This window comes from Miniopterus natalensis, chromosome 16 (assembly GCF_054644295.1).
Source record: "Miniopterus natalensis isolate mMinNat1 chromosome 16, mMinNat1.hap1, whole genome shotgun sequence".
In the NCBI taxonomy this organism is placed as follows: domain Eukaryota; kingdom Metazoa; phylum Chordata; class Mammalia; order Chiroptera; family Miniopteridae; genus Miniopterus; species Miniopterus natalensis.
Window position 1 is genome coordinate 33,164,323 of NC_142096.1, and position 27,456 is coordinate 33,191,778.

The following is a 27,456-nucleotide window of genomic DNA, read 5'->3' on the forward strand; positions in this document are numbered from 1 at the left end:
TAAGAGATCAGCTCTCCTAAAGGCCAAATTTATAATGGTTTTCCCAGGACATAATATCTCTTTAGTTTAATAAGTAACCTTTGGCATTGAGTTTGAATACATGGTTGGGGATGGGTAGGGAGTGGCCATATCTACAAATGAGCTTAACTTGTCCAAGCTGCCTTGGCAGGCCCTTTTTAAAATAAAATATTTATTAGAAAATCAAGAGTAGGCTTTTTAAGTTAAATAACTTCTTTACAACTAAAGGGCTAAACCTCTCTCACTTCTGGATTATTGAAAGAGTGTTTTTAAAAAATGTTAGATATTCATTTAAAATTTCATACCTTGTAATAATAAAAGCATTACCCAAACAAGAAAGACTGAAAAATCTATTTTACTAACATCACTATTATTGGTACAGAGAATCTTTGAAGGTCTACACTGAGTTATGCTAACATCATTTTTATAATTTAGCTAGTTTTTAAATTTTAAAAAGTAATACATGCAGTTAGTAAATTTTTTTTCTAATAATATGAAAAGTTCCCATGAATAGTAAGCCTCCTGACCTCCCAGATCCTCCCCCCGTGGTTTCTTGTTAATCCTTCCAGAAATGGTACGTGTACACAGCCATGTGTGTCTGTCTCTCTATTTATCTGTTTATCTCTTAGCTCTGGACTCCTTTTTTTCTCTCTCAACAAATGAATTTGTACAATGCATTCTGTTCCATACCTTGTATGCTTCATATGCTAAACACATACATGTCATTGGCCATGTGGTTGTTTATTATGGGTATGAACCAAACCTTATTTCATCAGTCCACTATTCAAGGTCACTGAATCTTTGCATATGTGTCCCTGTTTATCTGTAGGATAAAATGTTAGGATGCAATTGCTGGCCAAAGAGTATGTGCGTTTAAAATTCCAATAAATGTTGCCAAGCTGTCCTTCTCGCGGACATAAATATGCTGAACCACTCTCAAGGGCCAGCCGACAGATGAGGCCGACTTTCAACAGACAAAGCGTGTGCCCCACCCCCAGGATAATATGTCAGTGCTCATTTCCCCACATATCGGCCAACACTGAACATTATTAAAGTTTTTCATTTCTGCCAATTTCAAAGATGAAAAATGGTTACCTCACTGTTTAATGTACATTCCTTTCCTTTGATATTCCTAAAATCGTATATCCCATTTTTAAAAAGCCATTTGCATGGATTTTTCTGTGGTCTGTGTATGTCCTTTATTTTTACTTTGAGTTATTAGTGTTTTCATTATTTATTTGTAACAACACTTGGTTTATAATAATAGCAAGGCTTCAGTCAAGTGTAACAATTGTTTTTCCCCAACGTGTTGTCTTTTGTCTCTGAGTATGTTTTGAGTGTGTACGTGTGTGTGAAGAAAGTGTTAGCATTTATTATTTAAGTAGATCACTCTTTCCTTCCTTGGCTTGCTTAGAAAAACATCTCTGCATTAAGAGGATTAAAACTTTGTGTACGTTTTCCTCGAGTTCTTTTAATGACTTCACTTTTTAAGGCTTACATCTTTGATCCATTTGGAATTGAGTAAGGAGGGAACAGAGTCAGCTTTCGTTTTGGTTGTTTAATCAATCCGAGATAGTTAATACATAATTCACCTTTCCTCTTCTGGTCTAAGATGCCATCTTTAGTTTATGCCAAAATTCCCATGTAACACAGTATTAAAATTCTGACAGGCTTATTAAATTCTGAGTGTGTATGTTGATTCTTTTGTTCTTTAACCTATATCTATTGAAAGCCTTGGATGTGCTGATTGTTGGGGCTACAACAGTGGACAAGATGGATGTGAATTTTCTCTTCCTAGAACAGTCAAGTGGAGGAGCTGCCCAAGAAGCAACCCATTGCAGGTTGTTGTATGGGCTGCGAAGGCCACAGACAGGACGCTGCGACAAAGGGGGACGCGTGTGCGTGCACGTGTGCGATTTACTTTGAGCAGAATGTGTGCTCTTCAGGGAGCTAACATTTAAGCTGGGGACCAAAGCATGAAAAGGAGCCCATCGTTTCAAAAGAGAAAGTGTTCCAGATCAGGTGTTCTTAGCTTGGGCTAAGGCTCAGCAATAGGAAAGAGCTTTTGCAAATGAGAAGAAATGAAAGGTGGTCAGAGGCTGGAGCCTCTCGTGTGCCAGGCAGGGGCATGAGCGCTGGAAATAGGGTGGCAAACAAGACAAAACTCCCCTCCAGGAGCTGCCAGCGGAACTGGGGGGGGGGACACACACAAGAAGACGTCAGTTACAACTAACGCTTTGACCCTTCGCTATTATTTTGTCGTTAGTGTGTAATTTGTGCTCCACAGGTTTTCCCAGCCCCAGGCTTCTCAGGGCCCAGCCCTCCCCGCCCCCCTCTGTGACTCAACCTCCGCATCACTGACCCCTCCCAGACTCCTTGGCCAGTGACGTCTCTCTCCCGCCCTTCCTCTCCCACCCCCGACTGTTGAAGCTCAAAGTCCAGGAGGAACAGGCCCATCCGATGGATGTGCAGTGTTCGATGCAGAGATAAGCTCTGCTCCAGGGTGCTGAGCTACTGAGCACAGGAAATGCGTAAAGAAGAGTCATGTGCAGTTTATGGCTCCAGGGAGGTGAAAGACACAGGACACAATGCTTAGAGGCCAAGTGAGAAGCTGACACTGTTTTGTTTTAATTTTCCTAGATCACCACCACTAGAGCCACCTCTGGGGTATTTAAATTTTTCCAGAGTCAGGTTTGGATTTGGCTGAAACATAACTCTTCCTAATATCACCTCCTCCTGTCTCCTCCTCAGCTGGATGGGTATGCAGTAAGGTGGCCAGGGTAATTCTAAGCAACAGCAGGGGAAGGAGAATTCCTCTAGGAATTTCTGGAAGGATGTCAGGGCTGGAGGCCCAGAGAGAAGGTGGAGAACTGCTTGGGAAGGAAGGGTGAGAAGACACGACAGGGGCAGAGAAGGCCCAGAAGAACATCAAGAGGATTGTTTGTTTGTTTTTTTGTATCATTATGAATATTTAGTGATTCTAAGTTATTAATAGGTGCTGTGTAATATCTTTAGTAGACTAGGTCTATTTATTTCCACCTCTTGGGTTTGGTGGTTCTCAAAGTGGGGATGTCTGCCAAAGTCTTAATTCCCCCTAACCTTGTGAGTCTCCATAGCAAGTCATAATTCATTCTGGCTGAAGAGTCTTTCCTTCTGTACCCCCCGCTAAAGTTAAGTTTCTAATACTTTTAAAAAATGCTACTTATACATCTATTAAGAGTTAAATTGCACCCCTACCCCCTCCAGAAATAAAGATGCATTGAGGTCATAACCCTCAGTACCTGTGAAGGTGACTTCATTTGGAAATAGGGCCTTTGCACATGTTATCAAGTTAAGAAGAGGTCCTTAGGGTGGGCCTGACCCCATTATAACTGGTGTCTTTATAAGAAGAGGAAAATACCATGTGAAGACACACACACAGGAAAAGAAAAGGCCATGTCACGATAGAGGCAGATTTAGCTACAGACAAAGAGCACCAAAGACTGACGGCCACCACCAGATGCCAGGAAGAGGCAGGGGATGGGGGCGGGGGGTTCTCCCCTACAGGTTTCATAGGGAGCAGGGCCCTACCAGCAGCCTGATCTTGGACTTCTGGCCTCCAGAACTATGAAGCAATAAATTCCTGTTGCTTTAAGTCACCCAATTTGTTGTACTTTGTTACAGCAGACCCAGGAACTAATGCAACATCTAAACCCCCCCCCAAAAAAACCCCAAAAATACCTCATTAGTTGCTATGTTTCCCACAGCAAATGCATTATGTTGTATAATTTGCATTTGATAACATTTCCATTTAGAAAGGCTTTGGGAAAATCTCGAATATATGATAAGATCACAAGTGTTTCAGGTTATTTTGTAGTCATACAGTATTGAAAATAACAAAAGCACACAGATGCTGATTTTTAAAATATAACAGACAAATTGAACACTTGCCCAATATCTATTTCTGCAGGGAGAATCCATAATATTTTATTTATTTAGTGTAATTTAGGTAGAATCCAAAAATTGTAGTTGATTTTTAGACTGATATTTTTCTCTACATAAACAAAAGCAAAAATGTTAATATTTTGTCATGTTTGTTTATAGTTTTTCCCCCTCCACATTAGTTAATAAATTCCCAAGAGCAGAGACAGGCCTATTGCTTGACAAATCTCCACAGTGTCTGCATGTAACGGCTACTTAAAAAAAGCTGTTGCTGGTCTGGATACATGGAACAGACGACAGATCTCAGAGCGGAGGGGAACTGGAAGAGATTAGCCAATGAACACATATGTGTATATGCATAACCCATGGACATAGACGGTAATGTGTGGTGAAGGTGGGGGGGGGCTAGCTGTGGGGGCAAAGGAGGGATATGGGGACATCTGTAATATTATCAACAAGAAAAAATTGCAACAGATTTCCGTGTATTGATTTTGTATTCTGCAACTTAAAGAAAAAGACTGAAATCTGCAGAAAATGGTTATGGTTGCTAAAAACAACTATTTCTATACTCTTATACCTTCCCAAGTAGTATAAAGCATGAAAGTAATACATTTCAGCTTGCAAGCATAAAAACAATTTTTCAAAAGCTCCTAGAAAAAGAAGCCTCTTAGCTCAGTGATTGGTTAACAAGTACATATTCTATATTCGCCACATGCTAGGCTCTAGGGCATGCGAGAGATCCGGGACACAGCTCCACCCCTGCCCTGGTGGGTACTTACGCTCTAGTTGGGGAAGTAAAACATCCATATAAGAAAAACACCTTGATTGAATGTAGCATTTTGTGGCAGAAAGACCATAGCAAAAACCCAAGAGAGTGAAGACCTAGGTTTTAGGCTGATCTCTGATGGCTTATGAGTGTGATCACATCAGAGTCACAGTCTCCCCAGTAACAGATTTCACCTCTACATTTACTTCCAGACCTAAACTCCTGTAAATAATTTGGATTTAGGAAGCTATAATGGGACTCTTTTGGTTGCGAGTGACTAAAAACCTGACTCACAACAACTTAAGGAAACAAGGAATTTAGTGGATCACATAACTGGAGAAAGGATTAGCTTCAGGCACAGCTGGATCTAGCTACTCAGAATATTTCGCTATCTCTCTCCGTGCCTCAGGTGTGCTTTCTCTCAAAGGGATTCCCTTCTCAAAGGCAAGACGGCTGGCAGCGGATCCACATTTCCATCCACACAATCCCAAAACCAGGGAAAGGAAAGTGAGACCTTCCCTTCACCCTAAGTTTATTATTATTATTATTATTATTGTTGTTCAAAATATTACAGATGTCCCTTTTTCTCCCCATTAACCCATTCCACCCCGCCCCACCCCCCTCCCCAGTCCCTCTCCTCACCATTGTCCGTGTCCTTGAGTTGTGCATATTTGCATTATAAGTTCTTTGATTAATCTCTCCCCCTCCACCCACCCACCGCCCTCCATCCCTCTGAGATTCGTCAGTTCTGATCCATGCTACCATGTCATTGAATCATTTCTGTTCATCAGTTTATTAAGTTCTTTAAATTCCACGTATAAGTGAGATCATGTGATGTTTGTCTTTCGCTGCCTGGCTTATTTCACTGAGCATAATACTCTCCAGGACCATCCATACTGTCCCAAAGGGTATGAGATCCTTCTTCTTTACAGCTGCGTAGTATTCCATGGTGTAAATGTCCCACAGCTTTTTTATCCACTCACCTACTGATGGGCACTGGGGCTGTTTCCAGATCTTAGCTATTGTAAACTGTGCTGCTATATGCATAGGGGTGCATAGATTCTTTCTGACTGGTGTTCTAGGCACCCTAAGTCTTAATGTATGTTCTGGTCTGATTCTCTGGCCCAAACTGGGACTCATGCTCATCTCTGAACAGGTCACCATAGCTGTTGTGAGGACTGGATTTTATGTCACCTCTAGAGTTGAGAGAGGAGCCAACCCCACCCAAATCACATGGTCTGAGAGTGGGAGAGGGGTGGTTGTCTGGAGGAAATTGGGGTGTCCTTGATAAAAGAAGGGTGAATAGATGGTAGGCTGGTCAAAACCAAATATGTCCACTACAGAAGGCAAAGGGGCAGCATGTGGGAAGTAAGAGAAGGGAAAAGAAGGGAGAAGGGAGAGACCATGAGGATGGGAGTGTTTGGAGGCCACTCGGAGGCTGAGAATTGACATTGGAGCCACTGAAAGAGGAGTTAAGTGCCCTTTCCCTTGGAACTCTCACTTGTGGTACAGCTTTCTGTTTACCCCCTTGGGCGGCCTGGCTGTGGCTGACCCGCCTGTGGTTGGGCACATTCAATAGCTGTCCACACACCTGAGCAGTGTCCCTCTTCTAATGGCCCCGTCCTGTGGGAGTGAGTGGGGCTTGGTGCTGGTGTCTTCAGCAATGGAGCAATCAAGGAAGGAGCTACTCTAGGAGGGAAAGAGGGAAGTTGAGGTGCTGGAAGACCCCCAAAGAGAAGAGTTGAGAGAACTGGGCTTGGCTGGGAAGTGAGGGATACAGCGACCAGGGAGCCCTCCGCAGGGGGCGTTAGAGTCTGGAGCCGTGCGGGGGCAGAGCACAGGAAGGGAGGGAAAGACCGAGGGCCAGCTTAGGAAGCCGGCCTGGAGGTGGAAGAAGAGAGAGGCATCAAAGAGGTCGGATGGTTCATCAGAGAAAGTGATAAAAGCAACGCGACACAAATGAGGAATATGTAGCCTTGTGATGCAGGCTGCCTCCTCCGGGTCAGCCCTCACCCACTAATTTTGTTTTGTTTCTTAAGGGGTATGAGAAAATTTAATGGTGGAGGAAGGTTTGGACTAAAAAAGACACAAGAACAACATTCTGCATGGCAAGCGGAGAGGCAGGTCAGCTCTTAGCGCAATGTGATCGGTTTTATTGCTGTTCCACCCTGCAGCTGCCACCCCTCTCCCAACTTCAGAGAACCAGGGAAGCTGGGTTATACACAGAAAATATGAGGGAGGCCTAGGTCTTATTGAGTGGGATTGTCCCGCTCACTTCAGTCCTGTGGTCACTGTGTCACCTTGGGGAGTGGTTGGGCCTCACACCCATCTTCTAAGCAAGGATGTAGTTATACTAAATATACCAGTACCTCACTATTCCTGAGAGTCCTTACGCTTCTAAAAGCTCCCAAGCACAAGATACTTTCCCCCCACACTGCTCTTCTCTTACTAGAAATAACTTTTCCAGTCTCTGTTGATTTGTGGGAGTAAACTACAGGGAGGAATGTTAGATAAAAGTTCTAAATTTTAGAAAAGAAAACGAATGCCTTGAGTTTGGACGCATTTTTGTACTTCAGGTATTTATAAGACAGCTAATAAAAGTCCCAATGGACAAAACCTTTCCCACCACCAGTATGTGAGATTCCCTTTTAGTCTGGTCTTTTCCCCCAAACTGAGCCTTATCTCAAATATCCTTAGGCCTAAAGGGAACACTGTTTTTAAATTTGTTTCCCTGTTTACATATTCTCACCCCAAAATAAGACATCCCAAAGGCAATGACTGTTTCCTCTCTACCTTTCTGTATTCATAGCCTTGGATGACACTTGTCACATGGAAATAATGCAGCTGCCTTATAACAGTTATTTGTTGAGTGAGTGACTAAGAGCAATGGATTTTTTAGAAAGCTGTCTCCCATTGGTCAGATTTTGTTATGAAGAACTCCAAGGGACATAAAAATTTCTTAGCAGCAATTTAATTCATGCAAAAATTCCTTCAATAAATGAGTAATTTGGTTGGAAAAAGTGTGTGTGTGTGTGTGTGTGTGTGTGTTTGTACAGGGATTTTTCTTCACATTAAACCAATGCAGGTTAGGAATGAGCCTGTGCGTGATCCTGCAGTTCTTAAATTGTTTCCTATTAGCTTTCTTTTAAAGGGAATTGATTAATTCGCACATTCTAATCCACTGCTTACTTAATGAATGAAATAGATAATTTATTGAGTGTCTACTATGTGCCAGGTGCTCTGCTGGACACTAGGGACTGATGGTCACAGAACCAAGTCTGAGCCCTGCGGGGCTTACATTCTGTTGGGGGAAACATAAAGAAGTGGACACAAACAACATAATTACAGATTTTGAAAAGTGTGAGGCTGTGATGGAAACTGACAGTGATGAGAAGGTGAGCAGTTGGGAGGGTGAACTGCAAGGGGGCAGGAAGGAGAGGCCTGTGTGCAACAGGGGGCTGGGGGCTGGGGGCTGGGGGCTGGAACCTGGAGAATAGACACAGCATTTTGAAGAGGTAGGAAAGGTAATTTCAGGCCAGAAAAAGGAGGCCCTGAGGTCAAAACGCTTTGGTACATTTGACTATCAGAAAAGATGTCAGCTTGGAAGCTGGAGGGAGGAGAGTGCGATGAAAGTGGAGAGAAGGCAGAAGAAACAGCAGGCTCTGGCTGGCTATGGCGAGGGCTTTGAAGTTCCTTGCAGAGAATTTTGAAATCACTGAAGAATTTTAGCTAGGAGAGCGGCACGACCTGTTTAGTGTTTAAAAGGTTGCCCTAGGTGTGTGTACGCATGGATTTCTCTGCGGCAGGGCAGAAGAAAACACACGGGTGGGGAGGCTTCTGCATGGAGCAGGTGAGAGATCCAGGGGCTGGATGCAGGGGTGGCGGTTAGAGGTGGACACCGATCTGGAAGTGGAGCCAAGAGGACTTGCGGATGGATTGGAGCTGGGGACAGAGGACAGAGGAAAATTCAGCCTGTGTCTCCCAGCTTTGAGGCTCCAGGCCCTGGATAGAAGGCCGTACCTCTAACTGAGGTGAGGAAGCCTCGGGGGAGGGAGGAGGTCTCGGAGCAGGGCCACCAGGATTTTTGGCTTTGAATCTGTGAAGCGTGAGTGAGATGTTTATTGGACACGCAGGGGGTGATGTCCACGGGCAGTTGGGGAGGAAGGATGCCTGGGTTAGAGGTGCCTTTGGGGATCGTGAGCCTCAGTTAAGTCGGAAGTCAGGTGGGTGGAGAGTGGGCGGGTGGAGAGGAGCAGAGGGGGGGACAGAGGAGAGGGCTCAGGGCTGAGCCTGCTGGACCGGGGAAGCGGGGAGACAGCACAGGGGGCAGGAAGGAGCAGTGGGTCATCACTGAGCGAAACGGGGAGAATTCGATGTCTGGAAAGGCAGGACAGTGTCCCAAGCAGGTGAGCAGGTAACTGTGCTGAATGCAATCTACGAGGCGAGCGAAGTGTCTAAAATATATTTTATTTGTAAAAATTGACCTTACAGACTTTTAGGCATATACATGTCATGTGAATGAAGCAATCTTTTCTCAGATAGTTTTACTTTTTTCATTACAAATTAATAATACTTTTTTTTTAATTGTTTCTTATTTATTTATTTAGTTAGTTAGTTTTATTATTGTTTAAAATATTACAGATGTCCCTTTTTCTCCCCAATGACCCGTTCCACCCCGTTCCTTCCCCCTCCCCAGTCCCTCTCCCCACCATTGTCCATGTCCTTGGGTTGTACATAAATGCATATAAATTCTTTGGTTACTCTCTCCCCCTCCACCCACCCGCCTGCCCTCCCTCCCTCTGTACCTCTGATATTCATCAGTCTCATCTATGCTTCCATGTCATTGAATCTATTCTGTTCATCAGTTTATTAAGTTCTTTAGATTCCACGTATAAGCGAAATCATGTGATATTTGTCTTTCGCTGCCTGGCTTATTTCACTTAGCATAATATTCTCCAGGTCCATCCATACTGTCCCAAAGGGTACGAGATTCTTCTTCTTTACAGCTGCGTAGTATTCCACGGTGTAAATGTGCCACAGCTTTCTTATCCACTCATCTACTGATGGGCACCTGTCAGAATGGCTGCCATCAACAAATCAACAAACAACATGTGCTGGCGAGGGTGTGGAGAAAGGGGAACCCTAGTACACTGCTGGTGGGAATGCAGACTGGGGCAGCCACTATGGAAAACAGTATGGAGCTTCCTCAAAAAATTAAAAATGGAGCTGCCGTTCCACCCAGTGATTCCACTCCTAGGAATGTATCCTAAGAATCCTGAAACATTCATCAGAAAGGATATATGTACCCCGATGTCCATAAAAGCACAGCTTACAATAGCTAAGATCTGGAATAATACATTTTTATTCAGTTTAATTTTTGAAATTTAGCAAATTTAATTGAGTTCTTGTAAAGAGAATTGATTATCATTGGAGTCAGCCTGATCGGGATGAGGTAGAGCAGGCGGCTGCTCACAATGTCACTCCAAGGATGCACGGGTCTCCCTGGCCACCTCGCTCACCAGGCAGAGGCTCTGCCCCATCCTGCTACTCTGTACTTAGCTGGGGACCATGAGCTGTCTCTTTCTCTTCACAGACTTCCATTTTTATAACTCTACAGCTTGGGGTTAGACAGCACCTTGTAAAGTCCCTTCCATCTCAAGACTACTTGGACCATTTATCTAGCCCTTTTTTATTAAAATGTATTAATATCCATTAAAAAAAAAACAACACATTTTTTTGTTCCAAAAATTTGCCTAAGGTTAGCACTGCCAGTGTTAATGTGCCAAAAAAAAAAAAAAAAGTTTCTGACTTCTCTTTTTTTAAAGAAATATGTTTTAATTGATTTTTTTTAGAGAGGGGGGAAGGGAGAGGGATATAGAGATAGAAACATCAATGATCGGCTGCCTCCTGCATGCCCCCTACTCGGGATCGAGCCTGAAACCCAGGCATGTGTCCTGACTGGGAATTGAACCAGTGACCTTTTGGTTCGTAGGTCAATGCTCAACTGCTGAGCCATTCCAGCCGGGCTGTTTCTGACTTTTCATTTCATGATTCTGGGCTAAGCAGCAGCAAGATGCAAGATCCCCATTTTCAGACTCTGATTACATTTATGACATTGAAAGCCTGTTCCACATTGTAAATTAAATTTTACTTTACAAGGGCACGCTATGGCTAAGATGCCTAAGATAGGAAGAGCTCCTTGTCTCTTAAACTCCCCCGTATTTTGGCTCTATATTGCTGGCTGACTTCAAGACCTGAACTTTCTATAAAGAAGGCACATGTTGCAAGTTCTTTGTTCTGAGGCCCTTTGCTCTCCCAAGGACCAGCATGTGTGGGCTCCACTCAGGAGGTCGATAAGCTTTATTTGATGATCTACACATGGCAAAAGGTAGACTAAGAATGCTATTCCATAAAAATCTTTTCTCAGTCTGCATTTCAGATCTCATGAATATTCCCGAACTATCTTTAAAGGCTGTACAAAACTGTCATATAAGTCCTACATAGCGATAAAAGATAGATCATTAATAGTACAAAAAGCTAATAAATCACTTGCTGACCAATATGCCATAGAAATGCCAAAAGGTAAAGTGATGAAGGTTACACATCACTTTTTAACAGATAACAAAGGCGTCCTAGTATTTCCTGATAGTCAAGACTTTTACAGATAGAATTCTCAAAGTAACAGGTACGATCACGCATTGCTCAGAATTTAATCAGTAACTTAGATAAGCTGACAATTTCTTTTCCACAATTTATTTTTTTAAATCCTCATTTTAATCCTACTCATATTTATCAGCCCCCCCGAGAAGAGCAAGTTCAGAGTTTTGCAGTTTACTTTTGGGGTACATTTTAAGTGGCTAAGACAACATGAAGCCTTTCAAATGATCAGTGAGTGAAGATATTGGGGTGCTGTGTACCTCAAATATGTTTAGCAGCTGGCTGAGAAAACAAATACACAGACAAAAAGTAATTATGTGCTCAGTAGATGCACAAAATAAACAGCGATAAGAATTGCAAACAGCACTGTCCCCCCCCCCCCCCCCTTAGCAAATATAAAAATCCCATATGGTTGGGGACTCGTTTTCTACGTAAAAATATTCATTTGTTGTTGATTTGGGGTTGTCAAGGGAATTTGGGGAGGGGACCCTGTTGTGAGCAAGTGTTTAAAAAGGAACATTTTTAGTTGGTTGAAAAGATACACAAAGACCTTCTTGTAGAAAAATCAACTGCATCACACAGGCAATAGTAAAACCCCAGGTGCCTAATGATAGCTGTTATATACACTGCAGGGTTTTAATTGGGTAGAATTTTGTCTAGAGCAACCACCCAAGAGAAGATTGTCCTGTGGTACCTGAGAGTACAGAGGGGGGTTGGAACGGGGAGGAAGGCCAGAGGTCAGTGTACTTTGGATTGGTGAGTGTGCTAGTTCATTTTATGTGTCAGCTTGACTGGGCTTAGGGATGCCCAGAAGCTGGTAAAGCATTATTTCTGGGTGTGTCTGTGAGGGTATTTTCAGTAGAAATTAGCATTTGATTCAGCAGACATGAGTGAAGAGAAGGTTGCCCCTCACTGATGTGGGGTGTTTCCAGAAGAGATTAGCATTTGATTCAGTAGACATGAGTGAAGAGAAGGTTGCCCCTCATTGAAGTGAGGGTCTCAATAGAACAAAAGAGGCAAAGGAAGGTCCAATTCCTGCTCTCTCTCCTTGAGCTGGGACATCCATCTTCCCCCACTCTTGGGCATTGGAGATCTGGTTCTCAGGCCTTCAGACTTGGACTGAATTATACCATGAGCTTTCCTGCTTCTATGGCTTGCAGAAGGCAGATTGTGGGACATCTTAGCCTCCATAGCTGTGTGGCCCAATTCATATACTATAAATGTATGTATGTATTGGTTCTGTTTCTCTGGAGAACCCTGACTAACACAAGGTTTGTAAATGCTGCGGTATTGAGTTGAAAGATGGGCTTGGTATTTCAAGGTTGTTATTACCTACCTCTGTGTTTCATTTCACTTGACAAGCCTAGATGTTTTATGAAATCTGCTGAAATAAACCAAATTGACCTACTATGTGCTGAGCACTGTGAAAATGCTAAAGATATGTGATAAAGAGATTATTAGTGTCATTGATTGCATCATTGTTGAGAAGACATGCAGGCATCATCTCCTGCATTATGGAAGGCGCTGTGGAGGCAGGCCTTCTGTTAGCCTGTGTGCACCTGGACACTCATTCTGGTACCAGGGAGTCACTATCCCATGGCTCAGATTTCCAATGGGAAGTTGAAGACAGGAAGGAGCCAACAGATTTCTCACTTCTCTTACCCCTACATAACAGTTTTGAGTTGCAGTAGTTTCATACTGATGCTTGAGAGTTGTCGCACAAGACTAAGCAACAAACTGTTTTCTTTTTAAAAATTTTTAAAATTTATTGATTTTTAGAGAGAGTGGGAGGGGAGAGAGAGAAAGAGAGAGAGAAACATCAGTTTGTTGCTCTACTTATTTATGCTTCATTGGTTGATTCTTGAACGCTCCCTGAGTGGAGATCAAACCTGCAACCTTGGAGTATCAGGACCACACTCTAACCAACTGAGCTACCGAGGCAGGGCAAACTGTGTTTTCTCGAGAAGCTGTGGTTTGCTCAGGAACATAGTATCTTTTATTTACTTTTTATCATTTCTTCATTCATATTTCCCCCCCCTCACTCTTGCTGCCCTGCGATTGTACCCCCTGATAAAGTGTTAGCATGCAAGCTCTATCCATCTGTTTTCTAGAGAATTGGGGCTAAGACGTTATTTTTAATGTCTGGAATATTATCCCTGGGTGCCATTGGGTACGTAACCTAGAGTGGAAGAGAGGAGGAGGAGGGAGAGGGGGAGAAAATCATGGAGGGCTTCCAGAAGGAGATGGCCCTTATATAGGGTTTAGAAGGAAAAGCAGTTGGGCAAAGTGGGGTCAATAAAGGAAGATGAAACAACATGAACACAAGTACAGAGACATGAAACTTAATCAGGGAATAAGACTTCTACTTACAAGGCAAGTAGAAAATGTGGAAGTCTTGGAGTCTTACTAATATTTTATTACTTATTTTTATTGCTACTTAATGATATCAAGTAGTATTAATACTTAATGTTAATGTTATTACTAGTGATATTATAACTTAATATTATTAGTTACCTGAATATTAGTAAAAAGGCTGCTTTAACTTTTCTCTCAGTCAAACCTCCCACTAAGAGGCAGGTAAGAGGTGAGAGGGTTTAGGAATACCCTGGAATTTGCATATAGGTGGCCTGAGGACTGAGGGCACACAGTGGATTTTTGTTTGTTTGTTTGAATTGGTTGCCAGTCAATTTCACATAAAACTCAGAATTCCTGTTTTTCTTGAAAGATCAGAACTGGTAGTATGGGAATTATCACCCCCCCATGCAAACAGATGGCGGGGGGGGGGGTGGGCACACTTTAGATGAAGGGCTCATGTTCCCACATCACCACTACCCCCTATCCAGGTCATGTTACTCGTTCACATGACTTGCCTAGTCCCTCTAGCATCTGAGTTTGCAAATCTGGGAACTTGCTTGATATTGGGCAACCTTGAACCAGTGAGAAACTCTCGCCCCCTCAGCCTCCCAAGGCCGGATGTCTCTGTAGCCATGAGAGCTCATCTTGCTGAGACCAAGACGATTGACTCAGGCGCAGGCACGTCTGATGGGTGAAGCTGAGGTCACATGCTCATGCCTTAGCTGCAAGGGTGGCTGGGAAGGAGTGTATTTGGCACTTGCAGCTTCTTTGATTGGAGATGGACTCTGCCTCCAGCCGGATTAATGCAACGTTTAGATGCCGAGCAGCCAAATGGATGATACAAGTCCACTAGAAAGGGGGTGACTGTCTAATTGTGGCACATCTGCCAATGGGGCACATGAGATGATTCCAAACAGCCTTGCATCATTTTACGTATATTAGAAACATACAAATAGGGCATCAAATCTGTGAAGGACACAAAAAGTTTATAAAGAGTGTGAAGTATCACAGTTTTAAGAAAAATCTTGAGTAAATAGTAGGTTTGATGATACTTAGAAATTATTATTCAAATAACTTAACTTTTGGAAGTTGGTCTATCTAGATAAATGCAAATCATTAAATTTCTCTTTGTGCCATAACATAACAATAATAATATGTTTACATTTAATAATAATATATTAGATAACAAGAATAATATGTTTACATTTATTTAATTCTATGGGCCAGACAGACCCTATTCTAAGCACTTTGCGTTTGTTTGTTTGTTTGTTTGTTTGTTTGTTTAAACATCTCATCAATTTTATGAGATAGTGACTATTATTTTCCCAATTCTCCAGATGGGGACCCGGAGGCACAAAGTGGTTAAACTACCAGAGATCCCTCAGTAAATAGTTAAATAGAATTCAGGCCACTGCTCCCTACCTGAAAACCATGTAATTAGGGTGGATGTAGGTTTCTGTGCAATGATTGTATGGAAAATCTTCAGAACTGATCTGGAATTTGGAGGTGAATGCTTTTGGAGAACTCCCTTTTATGTCAAATGGTCGGTACTATTGACATTTTGGGCCAGGTAATTCTTTTTGGCCAGGCTGTCCCATGCATTTTAGGACAGCATTCCTGGCCTCTATTCAGGAGATGCTAGTAATACCTTCTCCAGTGGTGACTAAAGTGTCTCCAGGCATTGCCAATTGTCCCCTGGGGACAAAATTGCCCCCTGTTGAGAACTCCTGGTCTAGAAAATTCTGAAGCATCTCAGAATTCCCAGAGGAGCCCAGAAACATATCCAGCCTGATGAAATGATATGACTAAGCAGCTCTGGTATGTTTTCCTGTCTATTCTCTCACAGTATCATGTAATTATTTGTTAATAGCAGGTGTGTCTAGTTTCTCATTTCAGAAATAAATGCATGGTACCAGCTTGTACCAGCTATTGGTTTTTAATGCAGTATGTGGTAAATCTTTAACTCTGTGATTTATTATTATGAACAACTAGCTCCTTATTTTTTCTAGAATCCAGTGGCCACACACTTGGCAAGAAATTATAAGTGACCTCAATCTCTTTAAATATTTAAGCCAGTCCACATTTTTTTTCCTTGACTTGGTGTTTAGTCATATAAAGAAATTTTTGGGGGGTGGTGGTGTTCTGTGTAAAATAAACTAGATCCATTCTCTATAATTAAATATGTTTGTTAAGATTTTAATTACAAAGTTTAATATTATGATCATGTTATATTAATATATCATAAAACATTGACAAGCTACAAAAGGTCAAGTCACCTTTCAGGTGAGGAGTTTCGGTCATTAAATCATTGACATCATACTCTAGCAAGAGCTTTAGCTAAGCCTTTTTATTTTAGTGTGCCTTGGCCTGCGTGGCACCTCTCATACCATTCTCTGCCAGTCAAAACACTTTCCCTTCCAATCCTTTCAGATCTACCCAAACATTAAAGCCCAGAAAAAAAATCCCACCTGCTCCATGATTGCTTCCAGAATTTTTAATCAGCAGAGCCACACTCTTCCACTGGGCCTACATATCACCTTGTACCCATCACCATGTTCAGTGTTTCATTGACGTAAGGACCCAGATTCTCAACCATACTAGAATGTAAATCATTGAAAGGTAAGGATCATGCCTTATTAGTCTATCTCCAAATACTTAGCCTAGGACCTAGAAATCACTTAGCACATTTTTGTTGAAAAAATGTATCCTTTTGTTAAATGAATCCTTCTCTAGAATCAGAAATCAATATATTTGACAGCAAGACAAAATCAGTTGCTAACTATTTCTGCTGTTCGGCTGCAAGAATCATATCATGGCGGGATCCACGTGTCGAGTCTTCCAGCCTCTCCCAGCTGTCTACAGAGTGAGAGATTTTCCTCTGGGATTTTCCTTAATCCAAAATGTTACCTACTTTGTGTTTCTTTCACATTTGAGAGTTAATCACAATCTTTTGTGTTAATTTCATGGATGGGGCCCATGAGGCAATCTTGCACCCCATATACTCTCTGTAGCCCGGATCAGGATTACCTGCCTAAAAAGAATACCACAGGAACTTTAATCCTTCAACAGATTCACAGTTCCCTTTAGATACAGGCCCTTTGGTAAGTCACAGTCTGAGTCCTCTTATTTATTGTTCCTTCTGAGAAGCCCATGGAACCTGCCATGCCTCCCCTCTTGACAGGCCCTGCTACCCAAGGTGTGCTACCCAAGGATGGTACTGTGTGGACACTGATGCTCTCTTAAAAGGAACATAGAGTGACTATCCCTCTACTTCAATATTGCCCCTCATCTCCTATGTGCAGAAAATAGGTCTTAGCTCAGAATAAAGCTGGCAGTTGTTTGAGATTGAAAATGTTCATAAGAGACTATTCATATAGACAAAGAAAATTGCAGCTGCTTTATTTTTGAAGGTGGACCTAACTGTCCTCACACTCTCGCCTGGCTGGGCAGTGTGTGTGTGTGTGTGTGTGTGTGTGTGTGTGTGTAGGGGGTAGAGGTGAGAGGAGTGGGGCCTTAAATCCACCAATTAAGATGCTCTTAATTTGGCCCTTCCGGTTTAAATACCGTCATCTCATCGGGTCAATCAACGCTTTCTATTCGGCAAATGCCCCACCTTGAAGATTCCATCTTCCTCCCCTGTTTCCCCTTTAGATGTGGCAATGGGAACTAAAATAATTCAGAAAACCCTTTCTCAACAGAGCCTGGATTTCAAAACGGTGTTACTCAGACTAAAAATATCCTACATTTTATTTCAAAAGGTGAACCTTGACTTTCTCTTTGCTTTTCTTTTTCATAATTGTTACTTTCTCAGAGGCAGATGGTTGGTGCTGGCTTTTTCATTATTTTTTTCTGACTTCTCCTTCCCTGGATCTACCTTTTATCAGGTATACAATTCAGTTGGCTACACAATTCAGTTGGCTTTCTATATTCTTTAAAAATAAAAAGAAGAAAGAAAAACAATAATAAAAAATGACTTTGCATTAAGGCTATACAAATTATAAAAAGATATGGTTTCTAATGACGTTTAATTTAATTTTCCCAAATTCTAAAAGAAAGAGTATTTCACATTTCTATAGAGCAAGGGAACAAATGCTTACACAAAGCTGGACCAGGAAAGAACCGATTCACCCTTTTCCGGGATCAGCTGTAATGTTGCCAAGAAGGTCTCCTCTCTCTCACTCAGATCTCATTGATAGAGGTCGTGACACAGTCCTACTATGCCTGAATTTAATTCTGGATCACATTTACACTAGTAGACAAACTTGTATTTCTTGTTAGACAGTTAAGAGATTATATGTTGCTAGAGGCGTAAAGTTTCAATGACATAATGTAGAAGGAAACAAAAAGATTTTATTTCAGCCAGGTTCTAAGGCACTGTGACAATGTACCCAAATAAGCTAAAATGATCGGAGATGGACCAATGCCATATGTGTAACGCAGACTCAGATAATTTCCATATTAGTCCAATAGTGTGTAATTATCTCATAGCTCTCCCAACGGTTATCAAAGGGTGGTGAAATTATTTCCTTGGTCTACATGAATGTTGAACAGAGGCCTGCTTAATTCTCATGAGAAAAAGTCTAGATTTATTTTGCATATGCAAAAAATATATTATAGTTGGCTATGTACTCACAAGTGTGTTCGAATGCACATTAGAAGGCATCTTTGTTCCAACTCCTCATCTTACAAGTTCATTTCAACAAGTGCTTATTGAGTACCTGAGACCTAGGGAAGCCTGGTAAGTGGCTGTCAACCCTTGATGTGCCTTGACTCACCTAGGGATATTTTAAAAATATGCATAGCTGGGGTCCAACTGAGGAATTCTGGTATAATTGCTCTGGTGTGAGGCCTGGATACTGGTAGTATAAACCTTCTCAAGTGATTCTCATTCTGCTAGGACTATCCCCTCCCCTATTTTTCAAAAAAGTTGGCATTAACATTTTTTATTGTGTATCTTATCCAGTTACTTAAATTAACTAATTTAATGAAATAATGGAGGAAAAAAGAGTAACTCTCCAGCTGCCTCCTCACTTCTATAGGCTTTCATAACCTTATCCTTTTGCCTGTTTATTTTTCCAGCTAGTCCAACCTCATTTTTTTTTTTTTTTAAATCTTCACTCGAGGATGTTTTCTCCGTTGCTTTTCAGAGAGTGGAAGGGGGAGAGAGAGAGAGAAACATCTATGAGAGAGACACATTGATTGGTTGCCTCCCACACACACCCCCACCATGGCACCGGGATGGAGCCTGCAGCTGATGAAGGTGCCCTTGGTGAGAATCGAACCCGGGACCCTTAGGTCTGCCAGCCGATGCTCTAACCACTGAACCAAACCAGCTAGGGCCAAAATGTGATTTTTAAAAAATTTTACTCCTCATCATAGATATTGTGAAAATATATTCAAGTAAGGATAACTCATGCTTTGTAGCTGACTGTCCTGTCCCCCTACCTGAGCTACCAAAGGGCACAACACTTCAGGCTCAGTGATGACCCTGAGATTCTACAAACCTCAGCTGAACCACTGCCCAGCGGTCCCAAAGGCATCAATTTCCAAGGAAGAATCCTGTTATCGGGCACTGGAGACAAATTAGATCAAGAATTTCAGGGACCTAAAGGCCGGAGAGAATGGTTTGGAGAAAAGTCCACAGTCAGAAAAGGGGAAAAGTAGAGCGTGCGGGTTTCAGGTAAAGAAGTGCTGGGTGCGATCGGCCCCTAGTGGGCGCCTCCGGTATTACAGCCGCTCCTGGAGCGGAGGGGGCGGGCTTGGTCCTGGAAAGGTCATGTCCCGTCGGACCATGAAGCGTTTAGAAATGAACACCCACTGACTCCAGATTGCAGAAATATCACATTCTCTATATTATTCATAAATACATAATGTTAATCTTTCACAGGCTCTATGGCAAGAGGATCTCTCTACCTCTCTCTGAAACAAACTTGTAAATCTTCAGTTGTTTCCCACCATTTGCACAAAATGAAAATCCTGGAAACTCCTCAATGTAAAAAAAAAAATAAAAAAGTCCCACATTACCTTTCCCCTTTCTCACTGCTCCATCCTCGCCGGGACTCTTCAGGATTCCATTGGCAGACCTAGGACTAGAAGTTTCCCAGGTAGAGAAGAGGGAAAAGGCATCCAGAGAGTATTCTGGGTGCAAAGCCCCAAAGAGATGAAACAGCATGGCTTGTTTAGGGGATTGCAAATGTATTTCTGAAGTGTGTAATGCAAGAGAGGATGGCTTTTATTTTCTTTACTTTCAACAGAGACGAGGGCACAGAAATATTTCTCCACTCCAGAATAAACAAAGCTCAAGCAGGATGGTTTTCACAACAGACAAGGTCCATAGCAGGCAGTGGGAGTCGTGGAGAACATGGCCCGTGAGAAAGTCCCTGTTCCGACCCCGCCAGGCGGCCTGTCCTCAGCTCCTGTCCTCTGGGAAAGGGGGTCTAATGCTGTGGGATTTTCCACATTTTCAAGAGAATTCCCAAATCTGGATTTTTATGAGAATTCTGCTTCTTATGCCCCATCTAATCATTCATTCAATATTTATCCAGTGACTACTATGTCTTGTTCTAAGCCTGAGGACACATCAGAGAACAAAACAGACAAAAGCCCCTACCTTGGGGGCACTTCTAGTCTAATGGGAGAGACAAGTAATTCTAAAAACTACGTAAATTATTAAATACACAGGATGGTATTAAGTGCTATGAAGGAAAACAATGCTGGGCAGACAGCTGAGGAGGACTGGGGATGTGTTACAGTTTTGAATAAAGTGGTCAGGGAAGACAACCGAGAAGGTGACATTTCAGAGCTCAGGTGTCATGTCACTAGCTCACTCATTCAATACATTCAGTGGTATTTACTGAGCACTTATTGTGTGCGAGGCTCGTTTCTAAGTACTGGAGATAGACTGATGAATGAAACAGACAAGGTCCTTCCTGCACCGAGATTATATTCTCGCTGGGGAGACAGGCAGCAAACAAGAAACCAAACAGGATAACGTGGGAAAGTGGCTCCTTGCAACGAAGGAAATAAAGATAGTGCGTTAGAGAGAGGAGGTGGAGAAGTGGGTAAGTTGGACAAAGTAGCTGGAGACGGCCACTCTAAATGAAAACAGGTGGAATGAAGGAAGCCTGCTATGCAAAAGTCTGGGGAAAAGAGTGCATTCAAGGCCAAAGGAACAGCAAGGGCAGAAGCTGTCAGGTGGGAACGACCTAGGTCATGGCGTCCAGCATCAGGGGGCAATGAATTGGTTCGTGAGACAGAGCAATGCATATACATTAGGAAAACCCAAGGCCAAGGTCAAGCCCAGGCAAAACTGTGAAATAGAAAATGTTTCCAGTGGCTTCCTCCCCTTTCTTTTCTCCAGACACCATTTCCTCCTCTACAGATGCTTCTCTGGTCTCATTTAATTCCCAAGCTCTTTCTATTTCACACTTACTCTCAGAAAAGAATGTAATAGTTCATGTATACAACCCCCCCAAAAGGCTGAAAAGCTATTATTCCTCCTAAGGGAATTTACATTTAAATGACAATGATTTAATTATGACATTTAATGCATAAGCTTTTGGGGTGTTGGAATATATTTCATTGTTGGGGGAGTATATTAACATCCTATGGCTGCTGATGAATGGCTTAAAATGATACAAATTTATTATCTTGGACTTCTGGAGATCAGAAGTCCAAAATGAGTTGGCAGGGCTGTGATTCTTTTTGGAAGCTCTGAGGGTGAATCTCTTTTCTTTTCCAGCTCCAAGAAGCTGCCCACATTCCTTGCCTGGCTGCCCTAAGTCACTCTGACCTCTGCGTCATTGTCACCATCTCCATCTCTGACTCTGACCCTCCAGCCTCCCTTTCATAAGGACCCTGTGATTACATTGAGCCCACTCAGATAGTCTAGGAAAATCTCCCCATCTCAAGATTCTTAACTTAATCACATCTAAAAAGTTCCTGTTGCCATGTAAAATAACGTACTCTCAGGTTCCAGGGATTGAGACATGGACATATTTGGAGTCATTATTCCATATAACACACAAAGTGATATTCTGGAGTCTGTGAAATTAGATCACCAGGAAGCTCCCTATGTTCAGGTTGTTTCTGCTCACTATTTTTGTTGGAATTGCAGGAATGAAACAGTTCTGTAGTCTTTCTGAAGGGCAGCTTGCCCAAACCATGGGGTAATTTTCCTTCATCTGAGTTGGTAAAATCAGATAAGACTAAATCTCATTGCCCTTGAATTTTTGAACACACTGTTCACCCACAAGGTTCATTTGCATGGCAGCTTCTGGGAAAGGGCTTCTAACACTCTGCAGTTTCTGACCCCTCTGGACTTTGAAAAGCAAATGTCTAATGAAGCAGAAATAGCAGGGACCTGAGTGAAGGACCTAAAAGGATAGTCATTATTGTTTACCAAAAAGGCGCAGTGACATAATGAGTGCTCCATGTGGAGCCCAGTGAACAGTTGTTTGTGCTTCCTGCTGGTTGAGGGAGCAGTCCTGTCCTGAACTTCCCAGCAGAGGGGCCTTTGAGCCCTGTGGGTTAACCTGTGGTCTCTTTGAACAGCTTTGTTTCCAAACTCTCAAACACCGGTCACCTTGGGGGAAATGAGGCAGATCAGTACTTTAATTAGCACCCTGTATTTCATAAGCCAAACTCTGTCACCAGATTCTACTCTGAAGGGCTTGTCATTTGGATTCTTCCCATACGTAGCTTTGACCCATTACCATTTCCTCCTTCAAATTCTGCCTTTCTCAGCTACTTACTAAGTTAGAGTCTTTTCTATTTTTTTCCTACCTACTGAGTCAGAATCTTTCCTTTTCCTGGTCAAATTTTCAAAGGTCTGTGCCTTATTGATTCAGCAGGAGTTCATCTCCATCATCTCCCATCTACTTTCGTAGTTTTTGATGTGTCCACACTATAGTCAATATTTGCTGATAAAAAAGATGAATTTAGCAGGTGTTCATCTGTTATAATTAGCTAAAATAATTGTGTACAGGGATTTAAAAATGATGTTGACTTTAATTTTTGTTGTTACATTGCATTAAATCAAAGTTAGATTTTGGGTTCTGTACTTAGAATCATTAAAAATTATTTTTGAAGGAGATTTATGTTGCTGACTTTAAATGAACATTGTCTGAATTGGAAAAGGGGGCAGAAGAGTCCAGGGAGAGCCTGAATCGAGGAATTAAAAGGATGGCTCTGGCATCAGGGAGCTTTGGGTTTCAGTTTGGCACAGTCCGTACAACCTGTGTGATCTTGCAAGCAAGTCAGGCAGCCCAGCCAGGCCTGTTTCCTCATTTATTAAATCAGAAAAGTAATAATGATATTCTTTCATAAGGTTGTGAGGAATAACAATCTATTGCAAGTCCAGGGCTTTATACATAGTAGGCAGGTAATCAATATTTGTTAAATGTTTCATAGTCTGAGTTTTGTTAACTTTAGCTATGATGACGAGGGTCTGTAAACACAGGATTCAAAGCACTTAGTTGTGGGCTCTTATAATTGGATAACCTGAGACCAATGCATCTATGCAAGGGCGGTGTGGACCACATTTGTTTCAAATCATCAGACACAATGGGGTTCCTGCTATGAGTCGGACTGCTCGGCTGCTGAGATGCAGGCTAGACATCTTATAAAAAATTCCTGAGTACACAAGTGTCTGTGTATAAAAAAAACATTGTTTAAAGCTGAAAAATAGTTGCAAAAATGCTGAACTTGTCTCTGGGTGCTGCCGGGAACAATGGTCATGGGTTTGCTAAGCTAATGTAACAAATTATGGAAGAAATTGTTCCCAAGCATCTCACTAGAACCGAAATTAAGATAGGCTGGATTCCTGCCTTTAGCAAGTGACTCTGGAGGCATTTGTGTGGAGAGAGCAGAAGAAAGCAGTAACCAAGAGGCTGCATGCCAGGGTCTTTATCTCCTCGATTCCCTTTGTGCCTCCCCTACTTGTCAGCACCAGCTTGTGTAAAATTTCAGCTCCCCAAATCTCTACATTTTAGGAACCTGGATCTTTGAAGTAGATCCCAAATCTTCTCTGCCACAAGATTCAGCTATTACCCAGACCTTTGCTCTGCTGCTTCAGCTTCTCGCTCAATTGCGGGGGGAAAGCTCTGACTTAGAAGCTCACACGGTGGCGTTGCCCCGAGGCACAGGCTTGGGGCTGGCTATGGGGGAGCTTTTTGGGGGGTTACTGCTCTTGCCCAGCTTGGAGCCCGCGATGGGCCCTTCTCGCGTCGCTCCCGCGAATCGCCTGCTCTTGCGCCACCTGGGTCCAGGTTTCGGGGAAAGCAGGTCATCCAACATGGCAATGCGGACCCAAGCGCCTCCTGTAATTCTTCGGGAGAGTGACAGCCGGAGACTGAGGGCGTGGGCGGGGGGCGGTGACCCCGGTACCTCCGCGCCCCACCGCGTTGCCCCGCCCCCCCGGGGTAGAGGGCGGGGCAAGAGGCCAGCCGGGCGCCCCGCCCCCCGGCCTCGCGCCAGCGGGCGGAAGTGACGCACGTCCAAAGCCATTTCCGGCGGGCCGAAACTAGGAAGAAACTTGCAGCTCCGGAGGCGTCCCCGCTGCCTGTCCCCGCTGCCCCGGTGTCCCGTGGCTCGGGCCGCGCCGAGCCGTCGGGAGCCCTGGCCATGGCGCTGTCCGGGCCGATGGCGGTGTGAGCGCGGGCCTTCCGCGCGCTCCCCTGACAGGCCGAGGGCGGCCAGGCGGGCAGGCGGGAGGCGTCGCTCCAGCCGCGGTCGGCGGCGCCGCCTGCCCGGGCTCCCGGCACCATGAACATAGACGTGGAGTTCCACATCCGACACAACTACCCCTGGAGCAAGTTGCCGGCCAACGTGAGGCAGGTACGGCCGCCCCTGCGGCCGGGCCCCGCCCCGCCGTCTCCGGCTCGCGGCGCCCGCGGGGCCGGGGCCGGTTCCTCGCGGCTGACTCCCGCCCTTCCCCGGCCAGGGTCTCGGGAAAGCCGAGCCGCAGCCCGGGGACGAGGAGGCTGCGGCTCTGGGGCCACCGAGACAGGAGGGGGCCGTGGGTCAGAGGGGTGGGGGGGGATCGTACCCTGGACTCCCCGGCGCCTCTGCCTGGAGCCGCCGTGCACCCGGGACTGCGCTAGGCGCCCGCGAACCTGAGATTTAAAACACTGACCTCCAGAACTTCAGGGCGGCGGGAAAGGGACGGGAAACGAACGAATACGGCACCGGTGGCAGCAGCTCCTCAGTACCTGCGTTATCATGTATATGGGCGCACAGAGGAGGAGGTAAAAAAGGGTCCAGGCAGCGTCCCGGGGGTATGTACCGGAGGCATTTAAACTGGGCCTTTAAAGGATGAGAGGGAGTCAAGATTTTCCCGGGAGAGGGCAGGTCATTTGAAAAGGCTCTGACGAGCGAAGGCGTGTTTGAGAGAAGCGAGCGACCTAGTGCCCCCGGAGCTCGGAGGTGCGGGCACAGGCATCTGCTTGGAGCTGGGGTTTCCTGAGAGCGCGGGGGCGGGTCGCAGTGGAGGCGACGGAGCGTCACGGCCAGATTTTGAAGGGGCTTTGTACTTTGTTTTGTTGGACTTCATCCTCATGACAAGGTGGGTTTATAAGTGACGTTTCAAGAAGAGAGTAATAGGAGGTTTTTGAGAGTGAGTTCTCAAATGCTTGAGTTTAGTTTTTACTAAATTGTTTAACATTTATTGAACACCTACTGCATGTTACGCCTTGTTCAAGACAGACCCTGCCTTTGTGGAGCTTACATTTTAGTAAAGAAAGATGGTAAGTGAATAAACATATAACGTGGCAGGTGGTGTAAAATTGTACGAAGATGGTGGTATGTGCTACACATGAGGCACTGTTTCTCTGATCATAGATTGACCTTCAAGTTCCTCCCATTCTCCTGGGTTGAGAGTGAAGTTTTGTTTTTTTTTGGTGCTGGGCAGTTGTATTTGGAAAATTTGGGATGGTGGTGGTGATGGTGTAAGAATTATTACTCTGCCTCCTCTCCCAGCTTGGAGACTTACTTCTAGGAAATGAATAATTAAGGTTTGGCGATGCATCATGTGGCAGAGAAAATGCTTTCACTTTATGATTTCAAGAAAGCAGAAAAGTGGAAAAAAATGTTAGGAACTCAGAATTCTTGGCTGTCAGTGGCTGCCCATGTGGTACTTAGGCTGACCTGGAAAAAGAAAGGTCTACACCTGAGGGAATAAGTTTCTGTTAAGCTTGAATGAAGGTTCTGGTGGATACTTGTTCTTTAGGGTTTTGTCACATATCTGAAGACATTTGGAAGAACCAACAGTTTTCTTTGTTTCCATTTTTCCTCTACTCTTCCTTTCACAAAAATAAATGTAGCATAATGGAAGAAGGATGGATGATTCAATTATGTCCAACATGAATAACTGACCTTTATTAGTATTGGTAAAAACATTTCTAAACCCTAGCCATGACTATTAAAAGTAATCACAGAACAGTGTTAAAATTAGGTACAAATGTGACATCAAATTAAAAAAACTTTTGGTAAGATCACTTAAAAGAATAGCTGTTTTTAGCTTAAGATAAATTTCCACTTGTAGATGGTATTGCATAACCCATCTCTACAAGGTACTTCCATGGTCTTTCTCTAGTTTTGCCACTGCTTCCCTAGGTCAAGTTGCACCAGGATTACTGCATCAGCTTTCTATCTCTGGTGTCTTGCTCTTAGAATAGGACCCTCCCATCCAGTCTTCATACTGTACTGGGGTGAGCTTTCTAATACACAAACCCAATTCTGTCCGTACCCATGTCCTGTAGATTTGCATGTAGCTTCTTTTTGAATCTCAGATAGTAACTCCTCCGGGAAGGTATGCCTGACCTCCTAAATCTGGATCAGTTGACTCTCAGATATATTAATTGCCACAGCACTGTATTTCTGTACTCTAATAGCACTTATCCCTCTATGTTGCATTTTCTGGTTACATTACTTGTTTTGCTTTAGTGTTTTGAGCACCTATCACATAGCTGGCTTTTAGTAAACATTTTTGAAGAGAATGAGTGATGGCATCAGTCTGAGATTTTTCTCCAGGAGCTAAATTAAAGCTCAGGCAATTTAAAAGTGGGGAATATTCCTTGTATGGAAAGGATTTGTTTTTTGCATTAGAGATACTAAGTACTTTGATAGAGTTTCCAGTAACTTTTGCTAAATTTAATTTGGAAAGGACTCATATTTTCCAATTCTGAAAGCTGGGGGAAGGGGGTTCAGATTAAAAAAATATATATATTTTAAGCTATTGTTTCCAAACTTGTTCAAAACTATTGTTTTTATATGGATGAGATGAAATATTTTTGTGTGTTATGGGCTATACTAGACTTAAAAACCACACATAGGAAGTGAATAGGGCCATGATTTTAGGATTTTAAAAATAGTTTACCAGTATCTTGTATTCATTGTTCAAAACAATTCTGAATTGTTTCATTTTAAATCTTATGATGAGGTTCTATATTATCCAAGAAGGGTCAATTAAAAAAAAAAAAATCTGTGTATTTTTTTTTGAGATGCACATTGGGATTGGGGTTTACAGGAGCAAAAGCTTTTAGCATAATCTGATGGTGGGTGTTTTACACCCATTACCTATGTTGCTCCTTCATCTGTTACAGGTCCTTTTATATGCAGCCCAACTCCATTTGTCAGACCTGGTCAGTATTTCTGCAGGGTCAGCACTGTCTGAGAGTAAATCAACTTTTAATGTAGTTCTCAGGTGTAAGTGTGTGCACACGTGTGTTGATCAGGACCAG

General features: G+C 43.2%; 1 protein-coding gene across 2 annotated transcripts in view; it reads left to right on the forward strand.

Annotated features, from left to right (window-relative positions):
• The first annotated feature begins 24,448 nt into the window (after window positions 1–24,448).
• Window positions 24,449–27,456, forward strand: part of FAM91A1 (family with sequence similarity 91 member A1) — a 40,534-nt gene continuing 37,526 nt past the window's right edge. For both annotated transcript variants that reach the window (XM_087825474.1, XM_087825475.1), the window contains exon 1: window positions 24,449–24,553. In XM_087825474.1, the coding sequence (XP_087681600.1) occupies window positions 24,482–24,553 (72 nt within the window). In that variant the 5' untranslated portion in view covers window positions 24,449–24,481. The remainder of the gene's footprint in view (window positions 24,554–27,456) is intronic.